This window comes from Rhopilema esculentum, chromosome 5 (assembly GCF_057945365.1).
Source record: "Rhopilema esculentum isolate cy_ngs chromosome 5, ASM5794536v1, whole genome shotgun sequence".
NCBI lineage: Eukaryota > Metazoa > Cnidaria > Scyphozoa > Rhizostomeae > Rhizostomatidae > Rhopilema > Rhopilema esculentum.
In genome coordinates, this window is record NC_142819.1 from 11,641,999 (window position 1) to 11,667,385 (window position 25,387).

At 38.2% G+C, this 25,387-nt stretch overlaps 3 protein-coding genes across 3 annotated transcripts in view; 2 read left to right on the forward strand and 1 right to left on the reverse strand.

Moving 5' to 3' along the window:
* The first annotated feature begins 211 nt into the window (after nucleotides 1–211).
* The window catches only part of LOC135689672 (cytochrome c oxidase subunit FA4), a 32,209-nt gene continuing 7,033 nt past the window's right edge, over nucleotides 212–25,387 (forward strand). Inside the window, exons 1-3 of the mRNA XM_065206984.2 lie at nucleotides 212–360; nucleotides 728–816; nucleotides 16,893–16,953. Of these exons, the coding sequence (XP_065063056.1) occupies nucleotides 322–360; nucleotides 728–816; nucleotides 16,893–16,953 (189 nt within the window). The 5' untranslated portion in view covers nucleotides 212–321. The remainder of the gene's footprint in view (nucleotides 361–727; nucleotides 817–16,892; nucleotides 16,954–25,387) is intronic.
* On the forward strand, nucleotides 20,673–23,201 carry LOC135694359 (uncharacterized). Its single transcript, XM_089108553.1, has one exon. The coding sequence runs from the start codon at nucleotides 21,129–21,131 to the stop codon at nucleotides 22,920–22,922; it is 1,794 nt and encodes a 597-aa protein (XP_088964679.1). The 5' UTR covers nucleotides 20,673–21,128; the 3' UTR covers nucleotides 22,923–23,201.
* On the reverse strand, nucleotides 23,194–24,354 carry LOC148960284 (uncharacterized). The gene has a single exon (XM_089108554.1). It carries the CDS (start codon nucleotides 24,327–24,329, stop codon nucleotides 23,355–23,357), a length of 975 nt encoding a protein of 324 aa, XP_088964680.1. The 5' UTR covers nucleotides 24,330–24,354; the 3' UTR covers nucleotides 23,194–23,354.

Sequence of the window (25,387 nt, forward strand, 5' to 3'; positions counted from 1 at the left end):
TTACACCTTCGATGGAACTTTTGGGAGATTTGAGTAGTTTTAGGCTCACAAGAAGATTTGCAGGGATTTTCGGATATTTTTTCCGATTTCGGGAGGGGGTTTACGGGATTTTTGAAGCGAAATGCTCCTCGGGTATCTCACACTGACTCCCATTGGAATTTGCATTGAATAATCACATAATGATTTTGTGAACTGTGCGTGCAACAAGGCACGATTTCATAGCCACGTGACACCACTACGCAGCAGGTGATATACTTAGTTGTCCAGGAAAAGGAAAGCAGGTAAACAAGGAAAGATCAGGAGTTGGACATAAGAAGAAAAATGAACTTGATATTTGGTAGACTGAAAGTTCGTCCAGAGGTAAAGTATACCGTGAAGTTGCTCATAACGCAGTTTTTGCTTCGTTACTTACGATCCATAGCGACCAGCTTGCATTTTATAAACAAGATCGAGGGTGAGAAAGTTGTAAGGCGTTATTTATGTTGTCGTTGAAGATTAATATATCTTGGAGCAAAATTTGAATAACTGTTTTAAAAATCTATAAATGCCGCTAGAATATTGAAGCAGAAAATCTTAAAGTGTGACAGGGCGTTTTTGATCCAGTTGAGGTGTATCAAGCATTAATACACACAAGGCTTGAAGGGTTTTGCATCTTAGTTCACGCTATTTGGAGTTTTAGATTCATCTTTAATCAAATTCTAATAACCCTTTTTATCATTTATTCTAGGTTTACCCTCTCATTGTCATATTGTCTGGAGCGTGTGGACTAGCCGCCTTCTTCGGAGGCAGAGCGGCCTTTCTATATCCGGACGTTGCGTGAGTAGCCGGCATCTTGCATGGTTTTTTGCGACTTTAATTTTGCCGCTAACTAGGGGTAGGTCTAGTGAATTTCGTCTTATGGACAAAAAGTCATGAAAAACCCTCAACTTAGTATTTGTGACACAATACCGGGGTTGGAGATATACGAAGCTACTAAAAGATAGTTTTGTGCAAAGACCGAGATACAACTTTTGTTTGAGGGGGCCAGCCCTGATAAATAAATGTAAAATCAGTCATATTTCACAAATGAAAAGTACTTTACAAATACCATTTAAGTTTTTTTGGGGGTCAAGGCCCCCTGGCCCCCACGGTATCTCGGTCCTTGCTTTTGTGTAAAAAATGAACTCAAAATTTGATTTTGGATTTCTAACAGGCAGAGACCTCGTTGCCTGTGAAAAAGCAGGATAGATATGAAATTTCTAATTCGACTTGTTAACCAATATATTTGGCACGGACACAGGTTGGAACGTGAGGGCCAAAAGAATGTCCACTCTTATCCAGTAATATCCCACTATTAAATTTCACTGTATGTATCATTTTTGTTGTAACCAAGGAGCATTTGAAAACATCATCAAAATCGAAATCCCCCCATTTGCCATTTTGTCAAATGCCCCCAATTTTGAAAGTTTTGTAATTTTTTGCCTGTCATAACTCAGGACAAATAACTGCTTAAAATCACATACGCTTTCGAAAATAATCACACTTTAATCACAAATTAATCACATTTATCACCAAAAATCACCAGTCTTATTAAACACAAATATTTGAACCTTTGGTCACGTTTATTTGCATATGTTATTGAAAAAAATTAAATGTCCCTTTCAAGGTTTTCCACATTGTTATGAACATGTTCAAAAATCTGCCAACACACTCGAGAACATCAGCAAAAATGAAAGCCTCATTCTCAAGCCGGGGGTCGCTGAAACAACTACAAGATGAAATATCATTTTGTTACCGATTTTTAGGTACTTCCAAGCTTGGGCGTTGTAGCTAGGCGGGACACCGGAATATTTTCCGGTGGGCCCCTTTTAAGTGAGTTTGTAAAGCCCAGGACAAACAGACCTCTGTGAGAGAGATACGTGGAATATGAACAGGGGCGCCGACAGGGGGACTAGGAAGGGCAAACTGCCCAAGGCCTTCAGGTTTATGGGGCCTTTTAAAGCCAGGAATTCCAATTTAAGAACTGAATTTTAATGAAACGCAAGAAAGTATGCCTAAAAAATTGTAAAACGTAGTAACCGACTGTAGAAAACATTCTGAAATGTATTTCAAGCTCATTCAAAGGGCGTGGCCGGCAAATATTTCCGCTCCCTTCGCTCGCAGTCAACCTAAGTGCTCTGTTACGTTTGTGTTTTTATCAAATGTGCACTAAAGCATTAGATTTGTTTCACATTTTTTGCATACCAACCAGGTTTATATTCACTAAATAGTTTGATAGATAAAAACTGTAAGACGCGAATAAACTTGTATCCATTTCGCATTTCAGTACATTCCCAATAAAACTATCCTTGCCCCTTGTTTAATGACGCTAATGTCTTTTGTCTTTATTTAACTGCTGAAATCTTTTCGATGAGTTTATTGGAGTTCGAAACTCCCAGGATATCAAAATCTGCTGTCATTAAACATAAAGCAACAACGTGCTACTGTGACATTGTGGACATCAGTTCCTTTCTTTTCTTTACCCTTTTCAGCATGGTAAACAATTTTCACCGGAGGAACATCCGTATGGCAATGGCAAACTGAGCAAAAAACTAAGCGCAGTCATTGCATTGGTGAAAGCTCCAGCCAGGGCTAGCTACCGAAAGTTTCAAAGGCCCTGGGCTAAAAACAAAATATGAGGCCCCCTGCGAGCGGAGCGAGCTAAAAATTCTTGTGACCACGCCCTTGATTTCATTCTTAGAATGGAATTCATTACTTGAGAAAGCCCCCTAGCTCAATTCAAACACAAGATTGAAATCAAGAGCACTTTAAAGGCTTTTCAAAATTTTGCTCGGGGCCCCTTAAATCTAAAAATTTTAGGGAGCCCTTGAGCTTGGGCCCAATGGGCCCATGGGTAAATGCGTCATTGTTCCCGTTGATTGCTGATCTAAGCAACAATGAAAGCATAACTGAATTTACTGGTGTGTGATTGAAATTTTGAAGTTGGAGAATAAACCAATTTCAGCGGAATTTGCATTTGTAAGAGATTAACGGGCGACTGATTGCTATGTTGAATACCGATGAGCTGAACGCTGAACTGCTAGTACGAAAGCGTATTTTTCTACCTGAATTGCTTACTCGTCTAATGGTTTGGCTAATGAAGTTGTTTTCATTGATAATGCGACACATTATTCAATTTTACCTCTCTTTATCAGCTGCTGAATAATTGTTCTGCAGAATATGTGAACTTGCCCCTACAGACTTTAAACTCTGTTGTTTATTGAAATTATTTTAATACAGTATTTATATTGGTCATGTTTATAAGACCAACATCTGGAATAGTCTAATTAGACTATTTCAACTACCACAAATATATGATATGCAACTTTAAATGCCACTCCTTCCCTCTTTTATTGTCAAATTTAGTTCTCACCAATTTGAACTTTTACTTTAGTTGTAGAGACTTACTACACTTTAACATAGATTTGTTTGAAAAGTAAGCACCCTAAAGCACGTCTTTAAGTATGGGTTTGTTTTTTAAAAGATAGACATCAAATCAAAATTAGCTTTTTACTGAATTTAAGAAAAAAATAATCTGAAAAAAGAATTTTTGTACATGGGCGTTTCCTATTGAATAAGGGTGTGGCCCTGTCCATACAGCAGGACCAACAACTTTTGGCTAGCTTCGACACTGGTGCAAATGCAAATTTCTTTTAGGGGGTGTTCTTTCAAAGGAAAAAGTTTTCGCCACGACAGACCAATTTTTGCGATATAGCCTTGTTGGGGGTGGATTTCAAATTTACCTGAAATTATATGGTAAGACTTTCGCCTATCTTTCGCTGGTTCTACGGATAGTTGTCGGTGTCTTAGAGAAAAGCCAAGAAAAAGAATCCTTCTAGCGCTCAGCAATCTCTATTCATCACAAAATTCTCGTTTCTCTAGGCTTGAATACGAATACTACTGATAATTTCACATGTTTTTATATGTTCCAACAAGGAATCACCGAAATATAAACCAATAACAAGCGTTCTTACAATTTACGTAAATTTGTCACGTGAATACTTATTACAATCACAGGTTTGATAATTATTAACTGTCCCCATTTTCACGAGGAAGAATTTGCGTATAAATGTTAACTAAACAATACATACTGCGTAAAACAGCAATGATTCATTCCTATTTAAGCATTTGAAAGTGCAATCATATAACCACGTACTGTGGAATCTACGTAAACATGACTAACACGGAACCATGCTGCAATGCACGGGTTAATAAATGGATAAGAGGGCTGGGAAAATCCACACTCTCCCCTCCTTGACCAGCTATAAGTCAAGCATAATGCGTGTTTTCCAACTAGCATCCTTAGCAGCTGCGCGTTGCGGCCTAACCCTGACGAGGCTCTCATTACTTGCATCTGTTTCTCCTGTGGTATTCTTGCTTTCCTCGCCATTTTCATTCCCTTCCTTCTTTAACTCGAGAGGAAAAAGTTTCTGTAAAGTTCTACTTACATAATCTTTCTTACCCTTGGAGCAAGTCCTTACTTTTGCTCCTCTGATAACTCCATCCTTCCCATGAAGTAGGTTTTCAATTTGTCCCATTTCCATTGGTTGCGCTTCAAATTGTCTTCTATTATCAAAACAATGTCTCCTCGTTGAATGTTTGCTCCCCCTGTGCCTCTATGTCTGTGATGTTCCCTAAAGTCAACTAGATATTAATTTTTCCATCGAGAAGCAAAATGGTTGAGCTTTTTAATGAGATACCAAAACCGTTTTGTGCATATGGCTACATTTTCATCGACCTCATTAAGATCAAATTCTAGATTATTTGCTAGCAAAGGTAATCTCCTACCATGCAATAAATGATTTGGTGTCGGGGGCTCATAACCAATCTCATCATAAATATATGTCAATGGCCTAGAGTGAAGTATAACTTCAACTTCTAGTAGTGTGGTGTTTAATTCATCCAAGGAAAGTCTTGCATTCCCTAAAACATTTCTTAGACAAGACTTTGCAGATCCTACAAGACGCTCAAATTATCCACCCCACCAAGGACTTCGCTCAAGATTAAATCGCCATTTTATCCTTTTGTCCTGTAGGAAGGAAAATACTGAAGGATTCTTAGCAAGAGTGCTTAGGAACTTAGCAGCAAATTTGAAAGTTTTAGCATTATCACTATTGATGAGTGATGGTGTACCTCTTCGTGCAGTAAACCTTCGCAGAATCCTTAGAAAGGCTGGACCAGATAAATCTATAACTAAATCAAGATGTAATGCTCTTGAGGTACAACAGTTATAAAGAACAATGTAACATTTCTTCATCTGACCATCTATATCCTTGTAAAAGAGTGGACCGGCAAAGTCAATACCAACATTTGTGAATGGTGGCACATCCTTCACTCTAAAGTCTGGCAAGGGTCCTTCTATAGGTCTATTACATGACCTTCCTTGTTTGTGAATACACACAATACATTTGCTCAAAATTCTTTTTACATATTGTCTACCCCTTGGAACCCAAAACCTAGAACGCAGTTCTGCTAGGGTTGCCTTTAAACCTAAGTGTCTAACTCTGTGGTGGCAATCTTGTATTACTAGATCAGTAAATGCGTTATCTCTTGGTAATAAAATTTGAAACTTTGCTTCTATGTCCAAATCAGAGTTTCTTAGGCTACCTTTGCATATCAACATGTTGCCCTTTTCTACAACGCCTAGTTGCACAGCAAGTAATTTAAAGTTACCTGATTTCTTCATTTGTTCTTGTGTATCTCTGATCCAATGTGCTTCTGCTTCGCATATTTCAGTTGCAGTTAAACCATCTGTTTGCCTATCTTCCTTTGACAGCCTTATGTTTCGAAGAAAGCGCAGAACTTATGCAGAAACCTTGTACAATTTGGCCAAAGTGCTGAATCTTTTAGCATCTATGATATTTCCAATATGGCTCTCTGAGTCTTGTGCTACTGCTAAAGCATTTGTTTCCCTCTTCTTTTCTTCTTCGATTTCCTGTGAATCAGAAAGCAATAATTGTTTAGGCCAATGTTTTTTCCCCATAACTAACCAATGGGGGCCTTGCCACCACAACCTACTGGTATTCAATGCACCGGGTGTTACACCTCTGGAGCCTAAATCTGCAGAGTTGCAGATACCTGCACAATGACCCCAGTTCCTTTTATCTGAGATCTGTAATATCTCATTAACACGGTGCTGGACAAATTGTTTCCAGAGCCCTCGATTGTTGATCCAGTAGAGAGCAGTTTTTGAATCTAACCAATATCTGCATCCATCAATTTTCACCTGAGGGCTCAATGCTTTATAAACAGTGTCCATTAGTGTTGACAATATTCGTCCAGACATAAGCTCAAGTCTAGGAATACTGAGTAATTTCAATGGGGCTAGCTTTGTTTTTGCACAAATAAGCCTAGAAAGAAACCATCATCAGTTTCATAGACAAGATAGATCACTGCACAGTATGCATTTTTACTAGTATCTGCAAATCCATGGAGATAGCAAAATGTGACAGTACCTGTTTCCTTACCATTTAAGCACCTGGGCAAAGAGATATTTCCAGTTTCTTTTAGATCATCGTCCCATCCAAGTTTCAAAGTGCAAAGTTCCTGGAAATTTTGAGACCTACAATGACTGGGCTTACAAGTCCTAGTGGGTCAAATAGTTTTGCAATTATACTAAGAATGGTTCTTTTAGTTACTTTTACATCCTCATCAATATTTATGAATTTCCTGAAATCAAAAATGAAGTCATCACTTCCTATATTCCAAGATATACCTAGAACCTTTGTACTATCGTGTCCTTCCTCAGAGCCAAGTGTCTCCTTAGCATATGTTTCTTCAGTGGGAGAAACATTTTGGCTCGCAGTTATGATTTTCTCCTCTTCAAATTCTTTTGCTAGGATAGGATCTGAGGTTCAATCCAGCAGCCTTCATATGTTCTTTAGCTGAAAGAAAAGGTTTTCTATCGTCTTCCGGATCTGAACTTCTAGACACTAGGTCATCAACATAAAAACTTGTGGCAAGTTTAGTAGCAATTTGAGGATTGATTACTTCATATTTTGCGATTTGGTATCTTAGCGCAGCATTGAGCAAAAATGGGGAACAATTAGCTCCAAATATCAATCTTCTGAACCTATACACAATCACAGATAAATCTTTTGCATTAAAATCTTTAACCCACAAGAATCTAAGACAATCTCTGTCTTGTGTATCAACTTCAATATTCAAGAATGCCTTTTCAATGTCAGCTATAATTCAAATCCTATTCTCCCTAAATCTCAATAAATTGTCAAACAGTAACGTAGTGAGTGGGGGTCCAACATGAAGGCAATCATTCAAAGATGTACCTGACCTGCCCTCTTTTGCTGAAATTCTAATTCTGAAACCTCTTAAATAATTCTATTATCTAACTGCTCCTAGATAATATTGTCATAGCCCTCTAAGATTTCAGGAGTTGCTTTCAATCGGCAAATTTGTGACTTCAACCTGGGAAGACTAACTGAATAATTTGTGGGGATGGGTTTATGCCCCATCTTCCATGGAAGCTTTACAGAGTAACGCTTGCCAGTGAACTCAACATTATCAAGAAAGTTTTCATAAATTTCATCAACTTTATTTATGCCTATTGTCTCCAAATCCCACATTTTGTGCACATCTTTATCTAGAGGTTCAGCACAATTAAAAGTAATAGATTTCTGCGGTTGAATTATCAAGTTGACATTAGAGGTTTCAACTGAATTAAGTTTCTTACCTTTCAGCGGACCAGAAATTACCCAACCAAGCTTTGTCTTTATGGCAACAGGTTGGCCTGGCTCCCCTCTTATAGTCTTATCATCTTGCAAGCTGTGCAGAAAATCTATTCCCACAATAATGTCAACTGCAAGCACTTCTTGTGATCTACAAACATCTGAGAACCATATATTTTTAAGGTGCTTAAAATCTTGTTCAATTACCTCAACATGCTCATTTTGTACCTCTGAAATATTTTCAACCACATATGCCTCAATAACTCCTGCTTTCTTTCCCTCTGTGGACTCAAGTCTTAATCTTACCACTTCTCTCAATCTCTCATCCACATTCAGGGACCCAAAGGTTTTAATACCTAGCTTCTCCTGGCGTGTGGGTTGCAAGCCTAGTTGCTCCTTAACCTGACGCGTAACAAAGGTCTTATGGCTACCAGAATAAAAGAGCGCGCGTGCCTTAACCTTCCTACCTGCTTCCCTTACAAATGCAAGTGCCGTTTGCAGTACTGCTCTCCCCCCATATTCTACCATATTCTACCATATTCTACCATACTCAATGCTACCTAAACAAGAGGTGGTATTAGCAGTACTACTAAAACTATCAGGGGCATTGGGCTGTATGGAGATGGCTTCATGTGAAGACACATAATTATCGCAAATCGAACATACATTGCATAAAACCGAAGTGCGGCAATCGTAGGCTTTATGTCCTCGTTTCAAGCAAAGAAGACAGCGTCCTTGTTTATAAAGAATTTTCTTCCTATCTTCGATTGTCTTGACTTCACTGCATCCCTTCTCTTCGTAACTGCCATTGCAAAACACGCACGTCCCTTGTTTTGACTTCTGCTCTCCGCCATCTTGCTTTGCAAACAGTGCGCTTGCTGTTGTTGTTCTTCCTGGAATTCTTGGTTTTACGTCAAACCGCTCCTTCGCAGCAGATGGATTTCCAACCTGTTTGAAGAATGACGTGTGCTGTTCACGGATGTCCAGTTCTGTCCTGAGTGCACGTGGCATGTCTCCCATCACCCATTCGCGATAACCGCTGATGTTACGTATCATATTCAACTTAACAGCATCAGGGATTTTGTCCATAATCACAGGGACAACAATCGTAGAATACGAGTCTTCGTCTACCCCCATGGCTTGCAAGGCACGATAGTGTGTTTCCAAACCGTCACAGAAGTCTCGTAGCCTCCCAATATTCTTCTCGTTAAACACTGGCGATGCATTCAGCAACTCGTTGATATGGGCACGCTTAATCAACGTAGGTTGGGCAAATCGTTCCTTTAAGAGATCCAAAGCAATACAATAAATTCTTTCAGTCAAGTAAAATCCGGAAATTAGCTTTTTTGCTGACTCCTCCATGTAATGTCGCAAAAAGGCGAATTTATCGACCTCTGAAAGCTCTTAATTTTCATGGACTGCACTTCGGGAACCATCCCAGAATTTGGGCCAGTCAATTGGGCGTCCAAAGAACTTCTTCAACTCTAATTTGGGCAGTTTTGCACGAACTTTGTTGAATTTCGTGGAGGAAACGCTGGAATCCAAACTGTCATTAGAAAGAGCCGAATCCTGTCGCTGAAGGTTGACATGAGATGGTGGTGCTTGAGGTTGTCGTGAAACCTTTAAATTGTTTTTCAGCTCCATGAGGCTAGTGTCAATCTTCTGTAGAAACTGCCCTGCGTTATCTATTTTTGCCATACATCGACTTCCATCTTCGTCATCATTTTCCGAAATCAGTTCCAAAATTTGCTCGTCTAACTTTCTCAATGTGGCCCTTTTTTCTTCCAATTGCGTTACGAGACCTTTCAACGTTGTTTCATCATTTTCATCACCGATTTTTGCTATTATTTGAGAGACGTACCCTCTGAAGCCACCTCTGAATTCTCTTTTCCTTTGAGATTTCTTCCATTTTCAAAAAATTTCACCATAGATAATATCCGTTTCGCTCGACGTGGACCATTTGTTAAGACTTCCGCCTATTTTTCGCTGGTTCTACGGATAGTTGTCGGTGTCTAAGAGAAAAGCCAAGAAAAAGAATCCTTCTAGCGCTCAGCAATCTCTATTCATCACAAAATTCTCGTTTCTCTAGGCTTGAATACGAATACTACTGATAATTTCACATGTTTTTATATGTTCCAACAAGGAATCACCGAAATATAAACCAATAACAAGCGTTCTTACAATTTACGTAAATTTGTCACGTGAATACTTATTACAATCACAGATTTGATAATTATTAATTGTCCTCATTTTCACGAGGAAGAATTTGCGTATAAACGTTAACTAAACAATACATACTGCGTAAAACAGCAATGATTCATTTCTATTTAAGCATTTGAAAGTGCAATCATATAACCACGTACTGTGGAATCTACGTAAACATGACTAACACGGAACCATGCTGCAAAGCAAGGGTTACTTAATGGATAAGAGGGCTGGGAAAATCCACATTATATAGTTGCTGTCACAAACCTCTGCAATACATTTTGTGAATCGAACTCTGTATATAATTCACCACATGTAATTTTATTTGATAATAACAGACTTTCCTAATAGTTTTGTCAAATCTGTATATCGGGACGGGCAAGGAATATAGTTACTACCCAAGGTGGCACCACGGTTGCAACCAAACCACTGGATAATTTTCGAATTTTGAAGTTTCCAGTTCCCTGGAAAATGCACTTTTTAAGCAAATTTCACTAAAGCAATCCTCCTAACCCTATTGAAAATTCTTTTTTTGCGAACAAATTGAACAGCAGTTAAAAACAACTGGTATAATTTCGCTATGATCTTGAAAATTACCATGTTGTCAGTTACTTCTGAAGCTAGGTAACAAGCAGCACTGGTTGGTAATTTAGATCCCTCTTTCAATCTTAGCATGCCTTTTGAATGTTGAGAAAAATCTAGAGCACATAATGAACTGCAGTTCGAGAAACTTTAGAGGAAATGGAAATAAGGCACAATTTTACCTAAAGAGGGCCTGGATTTTTAGATTTAATGCCAACAAGAACATCATATTTAACCAACGGAGCAACTACCTTTGCTTGATCCTTTATTGGTTTTATGACAGGAAGGTCTCTTAAATACCTAAAGCGTTTCTTCCACCGAGCAGATTTTACCTGAAATTGGCAATTGAGATTCTATTGAGGGAATGTGACTGCTGCTCTCGCATTCCCCTTGAAATTTGCTTATCCACCGCCGCGCAAAGCACGGAAACAAGATAAAGTATGTACATGGCGAAAAAGTTATCTTTGTCCGTGGCGGCTAGAGTTTTTTTTGAAAATGGTTTTTGAAAAAAGCAAACATTTTACGACATACTGAAAACTTTTGGTCAACCATACCGGTCTTGTGCTTGCGTTTTTCTGATTGGCCTATTTCGATCCACAACTGGTATATACTTTCCATTGTGTTCTTTCGGAACCTTATTCTGACGTTTTATGCTCCGAGGAGTGTCAACGAAAAAGCTTTTAATATGTCGTAAAATGTTTGCTTTTTTCAAAGCCATTTTCAAATTCTGTACCGCAAAAAAATTGTTCAGAGTTTTTTTCCAAAGCAATTGTTCAGAGTTTATCAACATAACTATAACTGACAGCAAGTTGCATCCTAACAAAAGCATTAGGGACGTCGTCCATTCAAAAACCCATTAAATTCGTTCTGAAGGCATGCAAGGTTGCTCATACAGAGTTTATCATGGACCAAAAGCATAGATCAATGTACAAGTTGGGCATCTGGCCATTAAGAACAGATTCTCTTCAAGTAATTACTTACAAAACCTTAGCTTCTTATCGGCAAAAGCGTAGATTTATTTGTAAATATAGGTAAAGCTCCAAGATATAAAGGGCACGTTATGCGGCATGTATGCGGCATGTTGAAAAATGCCGTGGAAATGTTTTATTCACTGTCGAAATTCTTCTGATTTCCGAATGCATAGAGTACACTAATTTTTTTATAATAAAATGGCTATAAGAAACGAGTACTAATAACTTCAGTACTCGAAGCAGAAAAATTAAGAAACTATTAAAACGTTGAGAAACTATTGAAAATAAACGACATTTTTGTAAAATCCAAGAACATGATTGCCCTTTTGGCCTAGAACTTAAGACACAATAATGAAAATATCCTTCCAACATCTGAATACAGCATCAGAACGGTAGCGAATCTCTTAACGTGATAAAAAAGGTGACGAACATTGCATAATAGTATTCATGACATCATAATTAAAACATAGGTATCCCGCACTGTGTACGAAAAATGCCGGTACTCTTTTGATGCTTTTCAGGTAATTTGTTTTACTTCATACTCGAGTTGCTTTTTGGAATGGAAACCGTTATAAAGTTTTCAATATTGACTGATGCGATGATCTTCGAACCTTTCACCTACATCACCTGGGGACCTGAGGGCAGAAACGCCGTGCCGCGAAATTTAGCTGTTTGTTGAGACAGAGATAGTTATAATTTGTTCACTTGCTTTTTGGATTTGAAATGGCTTTAATTGGAAATGATGGTGTTATTACGTTGCTAAGTATTAGTTTAGGTGACACGATTTGTAAGATCTTTTCAGTCGCGAAGTGCATAACTCTTAGGCACATTGGAGCGCTAGAATACGTGCTGAGGTATCTTGAAGGTAGGAGCACAGGGCTCTAGTATGCAAATAAAAGACCATAGCGATACACTTTTACGAATCAAAACTTTTATTGCCACTAAATCCGTTACTTAAACCACATTTTGCCACAAAGGATTGATTGTTTTCGCGAAAAGCAGTGCCAACTTATCTTCTGGCAATGATACAATACTTCTTTGCATCGTTGACTTCGTGATGACGTGGAGCCAACATCATTTCGTGGCCGCAAGCAATATAAATCGGTACCCCAATTACAGGGAAACGAGCATGCCTTGCATGGCAAAAAAAATTAAGGAAAATCGTCTCTATATATTTATTTATAGGTATATGTATGCGTTCCCCGCGACCCACTACATAGTGTACTCAATTCTTCGTACACAATGAGAGTAGCCCACACAGGTGTTGCCATGAGTGTTGCCGTGTTTTTGTGTACGGCTGGAAGGTACCTTAATATGCCAAATTTTAATGGCTGGAAGGTAAGAATATATGCCAAATTTTTATCAACAATGGACTACGCATCACGATAGAAGCCAACAAACAGATCATCAACTTCCTAGACGTCACCCTCAAACTGGAAAAAGGTACCTTCCAGCCATACACAAAGCCTGACACCATCCTTCAGTGTGTCCACCGCGAGAGCAACCACCCAATAACCACAGCAAAACATATACCAATCGGCATCAACAAACGTCTGTCATCACTTTCCTCTGACAAAGCATCATTCGACCAAGCCACGCCACCATACCAAAAAGCACTCAACGAAAGCGGATACAAATACACCCTACACTACGAACCAACTTCGATTAACACAAGAAAAAACAGAAAACGGAGCAACATACTTTGGTATAACCCCCTATTCAGCAAAAACGTCAGCACCAACATCGGACACAGATTCCTCAACCTCATTGACAAACATTTCCACAAAGACCACAAACTCAGAAAAATCTTCAACTGCAACACAATATGCCTTACTTTACTGCAATACAGCATGGTACCAGCAGAATTGGGACCAGCTTTTGGTGTGATAGACAGAAATACTAAGTAGAGGGCTAGATCGGAACCGACTTTATAGCTATCAACTTTCAACTGGGACTGGGTGGTGACACTCCCACCCCCACCCCCTTCATTTGCGCTTTTGTGTAGAAGTGTTTCTGGAAGAAGACAGAATTCACAGTCAGATGTTTGACTAAGGTTCCATTTCAGCAGATTTTCACGAGTTTGAAGAGTGTTGTTAAGATACTTGATGGTAAAGTTGAAAATGTTACTAAGCAAATAGTTCTGTGTACTTGACCAAACACCGTTCAGCTTTTCCAGTGAATGTTTCAGCAGGAAGGAAATTGTAGCTCCCTGTGCTGCTAAGGGTGCACCGATAGCAAGAAATGACTAGAAGTAGATCAGGACAAAAAGAGTCTCCTGTTATGATAGAGGGTGAGAGATAACCCGAAAGGTCTACGTAAAGAGAGCAATTAGGTATAGCTTTTAAAGATTGTGCTAGGAAGTTCAATGCAGAGTTATGGCGCCATGTGTAACGGCCTTCTTCGAGGTATGTTTTGCAGCCTGCAACAATGTGAAGTAACGTTTCTGGCATATGGCAAAAAGAGCAATCGGACGGCTGAGTAATGTTCAATTTAGATAGGTTTTTCGCGTGGCAAGAGTTGCTAAGATATTTGATAATATAACTATAAATGTTCTTGGGTATGTCGCTTTTAACCGTGGTCCATATTTTAGAAGCTATAGGAGGAGAATGGTCAAAGATGAAGGAAAGAACGGTACCTTGAGATATAAGATGGTTTTGAAGGCGCTCTTTATGTTCTGATCTAACAGCCTTCAATACTTTTCTAGTATTCTTGTAAACATCATATTGGATGTTCATGCTTTTGCTGGTATTCTTCCACAAAGGTTGGATCTTTTTGTTGGGAGAGGATTTCTGTAGCAACCAGGGGCGGATCCAGAGGTAAATCTGACTGACTTACAAAGAAGAAAAAAAGCATTAACGGGCGGGGTCAAAGGGTGTGGTCACAAAAAGGTCTTTTTGTAAAATGCATATCAAAATGGCATAAGTATATAAGAATGTTTGAATCAAAGATTTAACCGTCTCGTAAAGCAAAACCTTGATCTTGAATTTGTAGGTACTTGGTATACAAATTAAGTCTTACAGATAAAAGAACACACTTTGCAAGGAAGGAATCCTTTGACCTTTGCATGTATATCTTTTTTCAATGGCATAATTAAACCTGCTTATTGCTAAACCTGTGTAAGTGTTGTTTCATTCATGAATCTTTGATCCATTTTGGTATTAATCAATTCCAATACTTGCAAAAGACTTTCTTCAAAAGACTTTCAAAATGCATTCTGACCAGTTTTCTTCTAAACAGAGCACAAAGTAGACAAACAGTGTCATCTAGTTGCTCTAAGTGTGCAATTAAATTGTTGTTCCCTTTGAACAGCAGTATTCAAATTTATGCAAAAGCATATCTAGTTTCTTTTCCACTTAATACACGTGGTGATTTATGCACTTTGTGTATGATTATGGGAAAGCTAAATATCTGTTAAAAGTCTTATTCAGCATCTATTTTTGGCTCATTGCACAAAAAATAATAAATGAGCCAAGAGTATACAAATTTCCTTACTTTTTCAATGATTTTTTTATGATAAAGTTTTGTATCTGGCTTCCAGATATTTTGCATGATTTCATAATTCTGCATATCTGTCATGCCGGTAGCTTTTAGCTAAAAGTTCCAATGTTTGTCAAATTGACCATAAGAACTGGAAGATTTGGATTTGATAAAGCATTTGGCTAATCAGATTTGTTTTCTCCACTGATTCTAAAGTCATTTTAATGGAAACATTTTTAATAGAGGAAATCTTGGCTTGCTTTTCTGGTTGCTTCCTTTTTTCATTTTGGTTCTTTCTTGAAAACATGTTAAAGGTTGTTGCAAACAACTTTTTTGCCAGGAAGAGGAACAATATGGTTTGCATTGAATGATGGGTTAAGGTCACAACCACCTGCCTTAGACTATAGGTTCAATATTTTGATTGCTTTGCTTAGATTAATTTTTGCACTGCTTTGTCAAACTTTGCCGAGGCAACCAAGACAAACAAAAAGGGTAAAATGAGAGAGGACTGGGGTTGCAATTTTTAATGATTTAAAGGAAATTTTAGATGCACTGTCTTAAAATTTTGTACATGTCAGAAAATATCTAAAATCTAGATTTAGCGAGTGGCTAGCTCCCTCATGGTACCATGGGCCATTAATATAAATATCAATGTTGTCTTAAGAAAAAGTTATATCTCAAGGAACCTCGCTTTGGCCTAGTAAAAAAATTTCTCGTTCTCGAATAGGGATTCCTCAAGGCCCGCGGCACGAATTTGAAGTTGGGGGGCAAGGTTTAAAATGTATGGGGCCAAGGCTCTTTACCCTTTTTATTGTAGCTACTTTCTTTGCAAAAAAGTTGGGGTCATGGCCACCCTGCCCCCCTCCCAGTGGTGTAAGCCCTGTTCCTTGTGTTGAGTGTCTGTAGACAGATAATTTTTTATAACTATCTAGCAATCTGCCTAAACGAAGTTTTAAAGTTTAAATCAGTAAAGGCCATTCTGGCAAATAACACTCTTCTGGAAGCCACGTTTCCGGATGCATGAAATCTGATGATGCTATCAGAAAGAGTATGCAAAATTGAACTAAAGATATTGAAAGAGCAATATGATCTGACCTATAAGAAAAACGTTATTGCTGTTGAAACTTATTATTTTGTGAAACAACTTGCATCTGAAGTTTCATGATAGTACAGATGTATAGCAGTAGAATTATGTGAGTTTTGATAGTAGCATGACGTTTGGAACAAGCTCAAAATCCAATATGCTAATTAAGATGAAATCCATATCAAGCTTCAAAATGCCCCAAAAAGCCATTTTTGGACGGGTACCCAGTCCTCTTTTAGGTATAGTACTACAACGTTTTAACTTTGCAAGTTATAAAGCTTAGAATTTTTTCTGGCGTTATTTGATGTGCTTAATGAAATGAGGCGCAAAAACAGCTTTTTAGGTAATTTGTCCATATAAAAGGACTGCGTATACCCAACTTGTCAAGCAGCATCAAAATAACGCTTGCGATTGGTCAGTATTCTTGCAATGAAAAACTGCTCACATGAAAAACCAACCTCAAGCAGGGTTAGATAGACAGAACGACCGTAATGACTGTGGTGATGACATAAAAATCATATGTTTTTGAAAATCCCCGTAGAGTTGCTTGCTTTAGCTAGCCTGCGCGCAGGTTTTCCAACCGACGAGTTTAGTTACATGAATCTAAGTTCAGTTGAATGTAAAGTTTCATGAATCATTATTCATGCTTCCAGAAACGCTACTTCCGGTCATTTGCCAGAATGTTCCCAAGGCTTAAAACGGTCAGTGGCCTATACTCTTATGATTTAAACTCTAAATTCTTTGGTTAGGCCGGTTGCTAAATGATTATGCAAAACTCCCTGTCTATGTTTTATGATTTTGAAATTGTAAATGAAGTCAGTAATTTTTTAGCTTTATCGCTATTCTATTGATCTGATCGTTCGTTTGCAGATGGGATCATAAAAAAAATCCTCACCCGTGGTTGTCCATTCAACAAAGAGAACAACGAAAGGTTTGTCTTTGAATAGTTGATTGGCTGCTTGGCGACTCTGTTTGTCCATTTATTTCAAAGACTGGTTGTGCCATGTACTATTGTCCATTTATTTCAAAGACTGGTTGTGTCAGTTGATTGTTTTTGCATTTGAAATTACATGAAAGCAAAATATTACTTCGAGCAAATGACTCTGATCCCATGGCTCCTACCCAAGACTATTCTCATTCACTAAGATCACTCCTAGGAGTCTCTGAAACTGGGATGAGACTGTTGGAATTAGCCACCTAATTTCTACCAGAAAATTGTTAGAGCAAGGTAACCGTACCAGTTTTGATACGGGTAGCAAAGAGTGGTGCAGAAACAAGGCTTGTCCGTACCACTTTTGATACAGGTAAAAAGTGATTTTTAGTAGTGTAAACAGGGCAAAAAAGGTATGATATGCTATCATCGTAATAATTAATTAATTATTAATGCATACCCCCAGTCGAAGTATGCTATAAAATATGTTCGAACCTAACAAGGGGTCACTCACCACTCAGTGGTCAAAAGAGAGCCCCGTTGTTACAATAAATAGTTACAATAGAACATTTAAATTCAGACTGAGATGGTTACTTTGTAAAATATACAAATAGAATATACAAAGGGTGATAAGATAGAGTAAAACACCAATCAAATGAATCATTGGTCTTCCTTTCGCACGGGGCTGGGAATAGTTTTAGGGTGAAAGATTTGACCGGTCAGCTCTTTTGTGTCAATTTGGTGGCCTTCTGGTCTTCTGGTTAAACTATTGCAAAGATTTACATCTTTTTACCAAAAAGTTTGCTTCTATTGTCATTTACTGCCTGTAGAACGGATAAAAAAAACTTTTTAAAAGCTTTTATAAGTACTCTGCTGCGGTAAGCCAGATCATTCTTTGACATATATACCTTTACGGCGTAGTTTTGGGCTAAGGCAACAAAAGAAATGATATCAAGTGAAGATGATTAGTGGGAATCATGCTGTATTTTTATGCATAAAGAGCAATTGTAGGCTCAAAAAATTGAAAGAAAAAGTTTTTCTCGGTGAACTTTATGGAAATTGACGAAATTGTCCCCTGTCCGTTTACTTTTTTCTACCCTTCTTCCATTCACCTCAATCTTTACTCTTCATGTGTTTTCAGTGCTAAACTAAATGGGCAAAAAGAAAAGAGTGGATCGGCGTGGAAAATTGATCAACGACTCAAAAATAATTTTTGAATTTTGGACGGATTACTTCGTTCTGTCCCGTCATTTTTTCGATGGAGTGCAGCTAGGCTATAGTAAATTTTTCGTAAAAGAACCATATCGAATAGGAACCTATTTGATAAGTACTTGATGTGAAAAGAATGTAGAGGAGCCTTGAGATGTTCAGGAAGGAGCTTTTGAAGCTAACAGAATTTAGCAGCAAACTTGTAAGCTGTCATGAATCTCTTCATTAGCAGAATCTCGACGTAGATTTTAGATTCACCGATAAAAAGAACTTATGATAATTATTAGCGGGACATTATAAACATGGATAAAATTTGACTTGATTAAAAACGGACAACTGTACTTTGTTAAGATGTAAAACTTGGAACGTAGGTTTCATGTAAAAGACATCGACTAAGCATGTTATAAATTCAAATTGGTTGAATGTTTCTTCAAGGATATGCCTGTCATAGATTTTTGCGCTTCTTCTGGTCCGTTGACCTACTTTAATAATAGCTAAGATTGACAGCTGAGATTGCAACTTCTTTTTATATCGATTCCAGGAGTGGCTGGGAGTTGAAAAGTATTGATATTAGCCTGCTGAAATTGAGACATAAGAAGGCCCCAATTCAAGGTCGAAAAGCTTTTAACGGGGGTGAAGCTTATATGTTTTGATTTAGGGAGGGTGGAGCCTTTTCTATTTGATGGTTTGGAATGGCATTTTAGCAATACTATATCTTACAATATCTTTTGAAGGCACTGGCCTTCTCTGCCTCCCCCGAACTACAGAGCCTGATGTCCCCGTGGTAACGTAGTGCATCCAACTAGATGTTGGTGAAGGAAGGGTCCTACTAAATACAAATGGATGATGCCTGCGGCAAACTACGTATTTTGACACAGTGGATTGCTGTCAAGTAAAGGTGCCACAAGATATTAGCCCATTAATTCTAATACGAAAAAAGGCGTTTGGCCCGTTGGTGAGATTTGTGATATTTTGATTCAAGCAGCGATTCACCATAGAGACATGCAGCACAAAAACATAAAATGTCTCATCTGATTAGACAAACGAGAGAGGTATTGTGAAAATATTGCTTTTGACTCTACGTAGTATTTTTTTATCTTTCATTTCCTGCATAACACATTGAATTAAAGTTTCATACAAGACATCTTCTTCAACTTTCTTAAAAATCAACTGTGTCTAAAATGGATGTTGACTGAAGGAAAATCTGACGCAATATTCTCAGGCTTGTTCTTTTCTCTGATGGTTTCGTATATTGTAATGGTAAAATGCAATAGGAAAGGGCTTGCAAAGTGTTAGGATAGCCTTTTTAATGCAGTTCATAGGGAAAAATTTCTCATATTTTTAAAATAGCCAAAATTAGATGGAGGAAATAAATGTATGAAACACAGTTTAATAAAAAGCATTAAAAAAATAATTTTGTTCATTTGGGATATCATGTTGAAAAGCTTATCTTAATTTTTTCGGGAATAAAGTATTTTTAACAAAAAGACTCTAGATTTGACAACTTTCAAAATGTGTTTAAATAGAATGTAAAATAACGTCTAGATTCTCTCGTTTTTAGTAAGAATGGATTTTCCACAAATCTTTATTAAGGCTTTCTTGAAAACAATTTTAAAGAACATACCTGCTGATTCTTTAATTTGCATATCCTCCAGCAGTTCCCTTTCTCTCCATTTTAGGGTCAGGGTTTAAAGGGCAGGGTTTTAGGATCAGAGCTTTAAGTTCAGGGTTTTAGCATCGGGCTTTTAGGTTCAGGGTCTTGGGCTTAGGGTTCTAGGTTTAGGGTTAGGGTTCTAGGGTCATAACTCTAGGATTAGGGTTTAGGGTTAGGCTTCTAGGGCTGCGGTTTTAGGGTTAGGGCTCTAGGGTTAGGGTTTAAGAGCTGGGGTCTAAGGGTAAGGGTTTTAGAGTAGGGGTTATAGGGCTAGGGATTTAGAGTTCGAGTTTCAAGGTCTGGGATTTTGGGTCTGGGTTTAAAGGGGAACTGACACGCAAAAATAACTTTGGCTTATTGGATGCAAACTTTGTCGCTGACTTGAAATCTGGAAAAAGTTTTCTTCTTAGATTCACCGTTTTTCTGATATTTGCACTTTTATCCATCAAATACGTCAGAGCCAGGACTCGGGAATTTCCGGAAGCGGAAACAAGATTATCGCCAGGAGTTGTTAAAATTCTCGGTTGACGTCACAAGTGACATGTTAACAATGCCATTGTAAAGGCTTTCACCGCAACGGTGAAAGTACAAATGAAGTTTCGTGTTTTATTGAAAATAGTCCGCGGTGTAAAGACAAAAAATTGCCAGGCACTTCATTTATAAGTATATAGAAGCTAGAAAATCCTAGCTACATGTCTGCTAAGACGCTAATATTTACATAAAATTTATTTTTATGCCATGATATCTTCAAACCAGCATGCTCTGATACCGTTTCTTCAAAGTTTGTTTTTTTACAATTACAAATAAAATCGCAACATAGGGGTGGGGGGGGGGGGGGGTGGGTTCGGTTAAGCAATAGCCAAAAGACAAACGAAATCTAGTGGAAACAGCGGTAAAAGCGATCCTGCAACCTGTTTTGGGTGCAAAAATAAGAATTCAAGAAAAAACCTTGGTTGATGGGAGCAGCGAGTGTGACTAAATAATAATTTCACTGAACTTGATTATTGTATTTTAACAGAGGTCGAGATACTAGGGAATAACCTAGTCTTGCAAAAAGACCATCCCCCGGCCATGTCAAAATTGCTTGCAAAAGAAGATAATGCACCGGTTGATATTCCTATGACAGCTAAACAGCATTTTCTTCGACCAAGAAATCAAGTTCCTTGACTAAGAGCTGAGAGCCTATTTCGTAAATCCAGATTTTTTGACTGCCAGGTAACTTATCAATAGACCTTTACCCTAATTACGTCATCATTGCGAATTTGCGCGTTGCATTCTGGGACTAGTGGTCACGCAGGCAACCAAACTGTTGATGTTTGTGAATCGACTTCGTGGAGAACAGCTTAAAGAACATCGTACAAATATGTCAGAATATAGCGATTCAGCCACAATTCAAGTGAGAAATCAAAGCCCTAGTTTTTTTAAAAACTCTTGCCCGGGCATAAATTCGATTTCAGAAGACAAGGAGCCTGGCGATATCGCATCGATTACCATCGGTAGGCCTAGGCCCGACAACGCTATCCGCAACCATGAAACCGAAAGCAAAAACATTACAGATGGCTGGACGAAATCATTGCGCTGTTTCCCTGGAATGACAGATAATAATATCGAAAAAGCACTTATTCACCAATCTGTTTCTTTTCCAAGACGTTGCATTGCTCCGAAAGCTTTTAGAAATAAGAAGCAGGGATATAAACTCTGGAAGGAAGGATTTGTACGCAATGTCTTTGTCAGAGAAAATGTCCCGGGACCAAGACTGATGTTTCTTGTGAAGAGCAGGGTGCACGCTTCGATGAAAAATACTTCATACAATGTTTATGTCCACCTAGATCAGAGTAATGGTGAAGTTCTGTACTCTAAATGCATGTGCAAGGCAGGTCAGGGTGGCTGTTGCAAACACGTGGCTGCTTTGCTTTTTACTTTGCTAGACTTCACGAATGCACAGTACAGCAAAATTCCTGATATGCTTACATGCACTCAAGCTGCTCAAAAGTGGCATGTGCCATCCGCAACAAGTATGACATTGTCAGCTGCTGTGAAGTTTGATGATGTCATTTTTAGTAATTATGAGCCAAACAAAGAAAAGAAAAGAGCATTTGCCAGCCAAGCCCGTCAGGATTACTGTGCAACCCCTCAGTTTGCTCAAAAAGTTAGTGCTAACGCATTTGAACAACTGGCTAATGATTTGAGTGATGCTGGAAGAGCCACACTTTTGTGCAAAACTTTGCAATCAAATGAATTTAAGCCAACTGAGTTTTTTGAGACATCATGCAGAAAGCAGGAATCCATAGTCAGAGGGCAAACGGAGCAAAGCACATCTGAAGATGCTATTATATTAAATATTTTTGAAAACATCAACAGTGAAAACACACCTCCTTTTCATCAAAGTGTCATGAAGGAAGAGATCAGGCTCAGTGTTCAAAAATTGGTTGGTGTTTCCCAAAACCAAATAATAGACATATGCATTGCAACACAAAGGCAAGCCAAGGATCCTGCCTGGTTTGATGAAAGATGCAAACGTGTGACAGCATCTCATTTTGGGAAAATAATGAGCAGAAGGAAAAATATTTGGCCCAAGGCTATCATAAATTCCATCACAAGAGCAAGGGCTACAGATAAAGGGAATTTACCAGCACCATTGAAATGGGGTATTGATAATGAAGATGTAGCAATCATTAAATATATTGAAAGTAAACCATTGGATGGAAACTTTCAAATTAAAAAATGTGGATTCATTATCAACACTGCTATTCCATGGCTTGGTTGTAGTCCAGATGGGGTAGTTTTAAGAGACAATGTACCAGTGGGATGCATTGAAGTAAAGTGCCCATTCACCAAAAGAGAAATGACTTTGGCTAGCGCTTCTGAGGAAAAATCTTTCTTTTTGAAACCTAGTTCAAATGGACTTCAGCTGAAGAAAAAACATAATTACTTTTACCAATGTCAGGGTATACTGAACATTCTAAATCTCCCATGGATTGACTTTGTTGTTTTTACAAATCTGGACTTGCATATTGAAAGAATTTATAGGGACACTGCGTTATGGCAGAATACAATGTTGCCTGAAGTGACAGATTTTTATTGTAATTATATTTTTAAAGATTGATGAGAGTAAAATTTGATTTTTTAGTCTTTTGAGTTTTATATCTTAATGGTTTAGGCCTTTCTTAGGGAAAATATACTTTCTCAATTCTTTTGCATTTAACAGTTCATAGTGACTTCAAAAGATGTCACTTGAAAATTCTAAAAATATATCGACCAACATTTTAAGGAACTTCTCATATTTTGGGAAAATCACAGATGCAATACTACAAGTATTTTAAACGTAAGGTGCTTACTTTTGAAGTAATCAAAAATGATGTCAATGATGCTTACTATTGGAGGAACAATAAAATAAAATTTTACAGGAGTTTGAGAAAATAGAAATCAACAAAATTTAACACCAATGTCAGTTTCAGTATAGTGATGTATAAAATATAGTATGTAATTTAGTGCATTAAATCATCAAATCTACCATAAATAGCACTACAAATCCAAACTACTTGTCTGTAATCAATGGAGGCAAAAAGTTTGTCAAATAGCAACAAATTACCCATATCTTACTTAGATCACAAGCCATTGTTATAGGAAACACTGAACTTAAAATTCTGAATGTTTTAATTCGTGCTATTGCTCTTTCGACATGAATGCGTACAGCTGCTATCTGCCTTGTCTCTTGTTCTTCGTCAATTGTCAAATGTTCCTTCCCTCTGAGGAAAGGGGGTATATTCAAAGATACATCCTTTGGTAAAACATTCTCTAACTCAAAGCCTTTATCAGCCATTATTGAGTCTCCTGGTTCTAGAAAACTCAAAACTCCACAGTCCACTGTTGCCTGTTTGTCACTTGTTCTACCTGCATACAAGTCTGATGCAAATGAAATACCACCTGCAGGTGAGATTCCTACAAGTCCCTTAGCAGTATTGTAATGTTTGTAATGTGAAAAGGTCACACTCTGTGATCTGACTGAGCTAGCCTTTTCAACAAATAATTCTGTGCAGTCTATAACAACACGTGTTTTAGGATAAAGGGCCTTGAAACAGTTTGGCATGGTTTCATCAACACACTCTCTTGTTGGCCAAATTGGCATCATCCGAAAGAAGTTATGTAGGAAGTCAATCCATGTTGTGCAAATTCTTGACAAATGAATGACAGAAATAGATGCCCTGTATGCAAGGTCTTCTTCAAGCAACCCCAAACGCAGTCGAACCAGTACAAGGAAAAGCTCCTGCTCTGGTGTAAGACTTCGTTTTGGTCCCCGTTTAACATGGTCTGGGTTTGTTAAATTCTCTGAATTGGTGCCAGAATCATAATAAACTAACTTGTAAGCTGCATCTCCAAATGATTTTAACAGCGGTTTAAAAGTTATGTAATCAGGTAGGCCAGTATAAAACCTGAACATTTTGTTATCTTCCTTTATATCATCTAAGGTAAACCCTGCCTTTTTTCCATTTAAGAGCAGCCTTTCGGCCATTCCAGCATTTTCTAATCTGAGTATAACGTTCTCAGTTCTAAGCCTTTGGTTTTCATCTTCTAGGAACTTAATTCTGTCCTGAAAATCTTTCTTAGCATTAATTTCTGTGTCCTCTAACAGAAACGATACATTCTCGTCATTGGTTTCTATTTCAACTTGTTCTGAAAAAATGTTTCGTGCATTGGGTTCAAAGGGCACCCTGTTCCTGGCCTTGGTTGTTGATCTTGGATTGATTGGCTTGTCCTTGGCTGTTTTGGGAGTCAAAGTTGGTGTGTTGCACATGTAAGTCTTCTTGCCGCCAGGGAAATGCTTTGAGCAGACTCGATGCCCTGATGTCGGCTTGAAGTCTTTCCTGCCAACTAGATGAATCCACCGCTTCCTCAGAAGCTTCTTTTCCTCTGACTGACCATCAGGAAAATTGTAAAAAGAGAGGTGAGGGTCTTTTTTGCTGTTACTGAAACACTCAGGGACGCAACAGGTGTATCCTCCCATTCCTCCTCGTCTTCGCTTGACGTCTTCGGTTCCCGGCCTATCACCTTCATGGCTTCTTGATTCAATATCGCCAGGCTCCCTGTCTTCTAAAATCGAATTTATGCCCGGGCAAGAGTTTTTAAAAAAACTAGGGCTTTGATTTCTTACTTGAATTGTGTTTGAATCGCTATATTCTGACATATTTGTACGATGTTTTTTAAGCTGTTCTCCACGAAGTCGATTCACAAACATCAACAGTTTGGTTGCCTGCGTGACCACTAGTCCCAGAATGCAACGCGCAAATTCGCAATGATGACGTAATTAGGGTAAAGGTCTATTCCCGAAACCCTTCACTCCCGGTGAAAATGGCATATAATCCGCACAAGTCGACTTTTAGCCCGCCTTTATTATTTAATATAACTATAAAGTTAACGCGTTTGAAACATTGAAAACAATCATAGAATGTTACATTAACAATGAATAACTTGCAGTTCCGTTTCCGCGCTGCCGCTTGGGCATCATAGGCATTTAAGCGAATTAGGCCATACAGACAAAGCAGTCTAGACAAAGACGCCTCAATCTGAAAT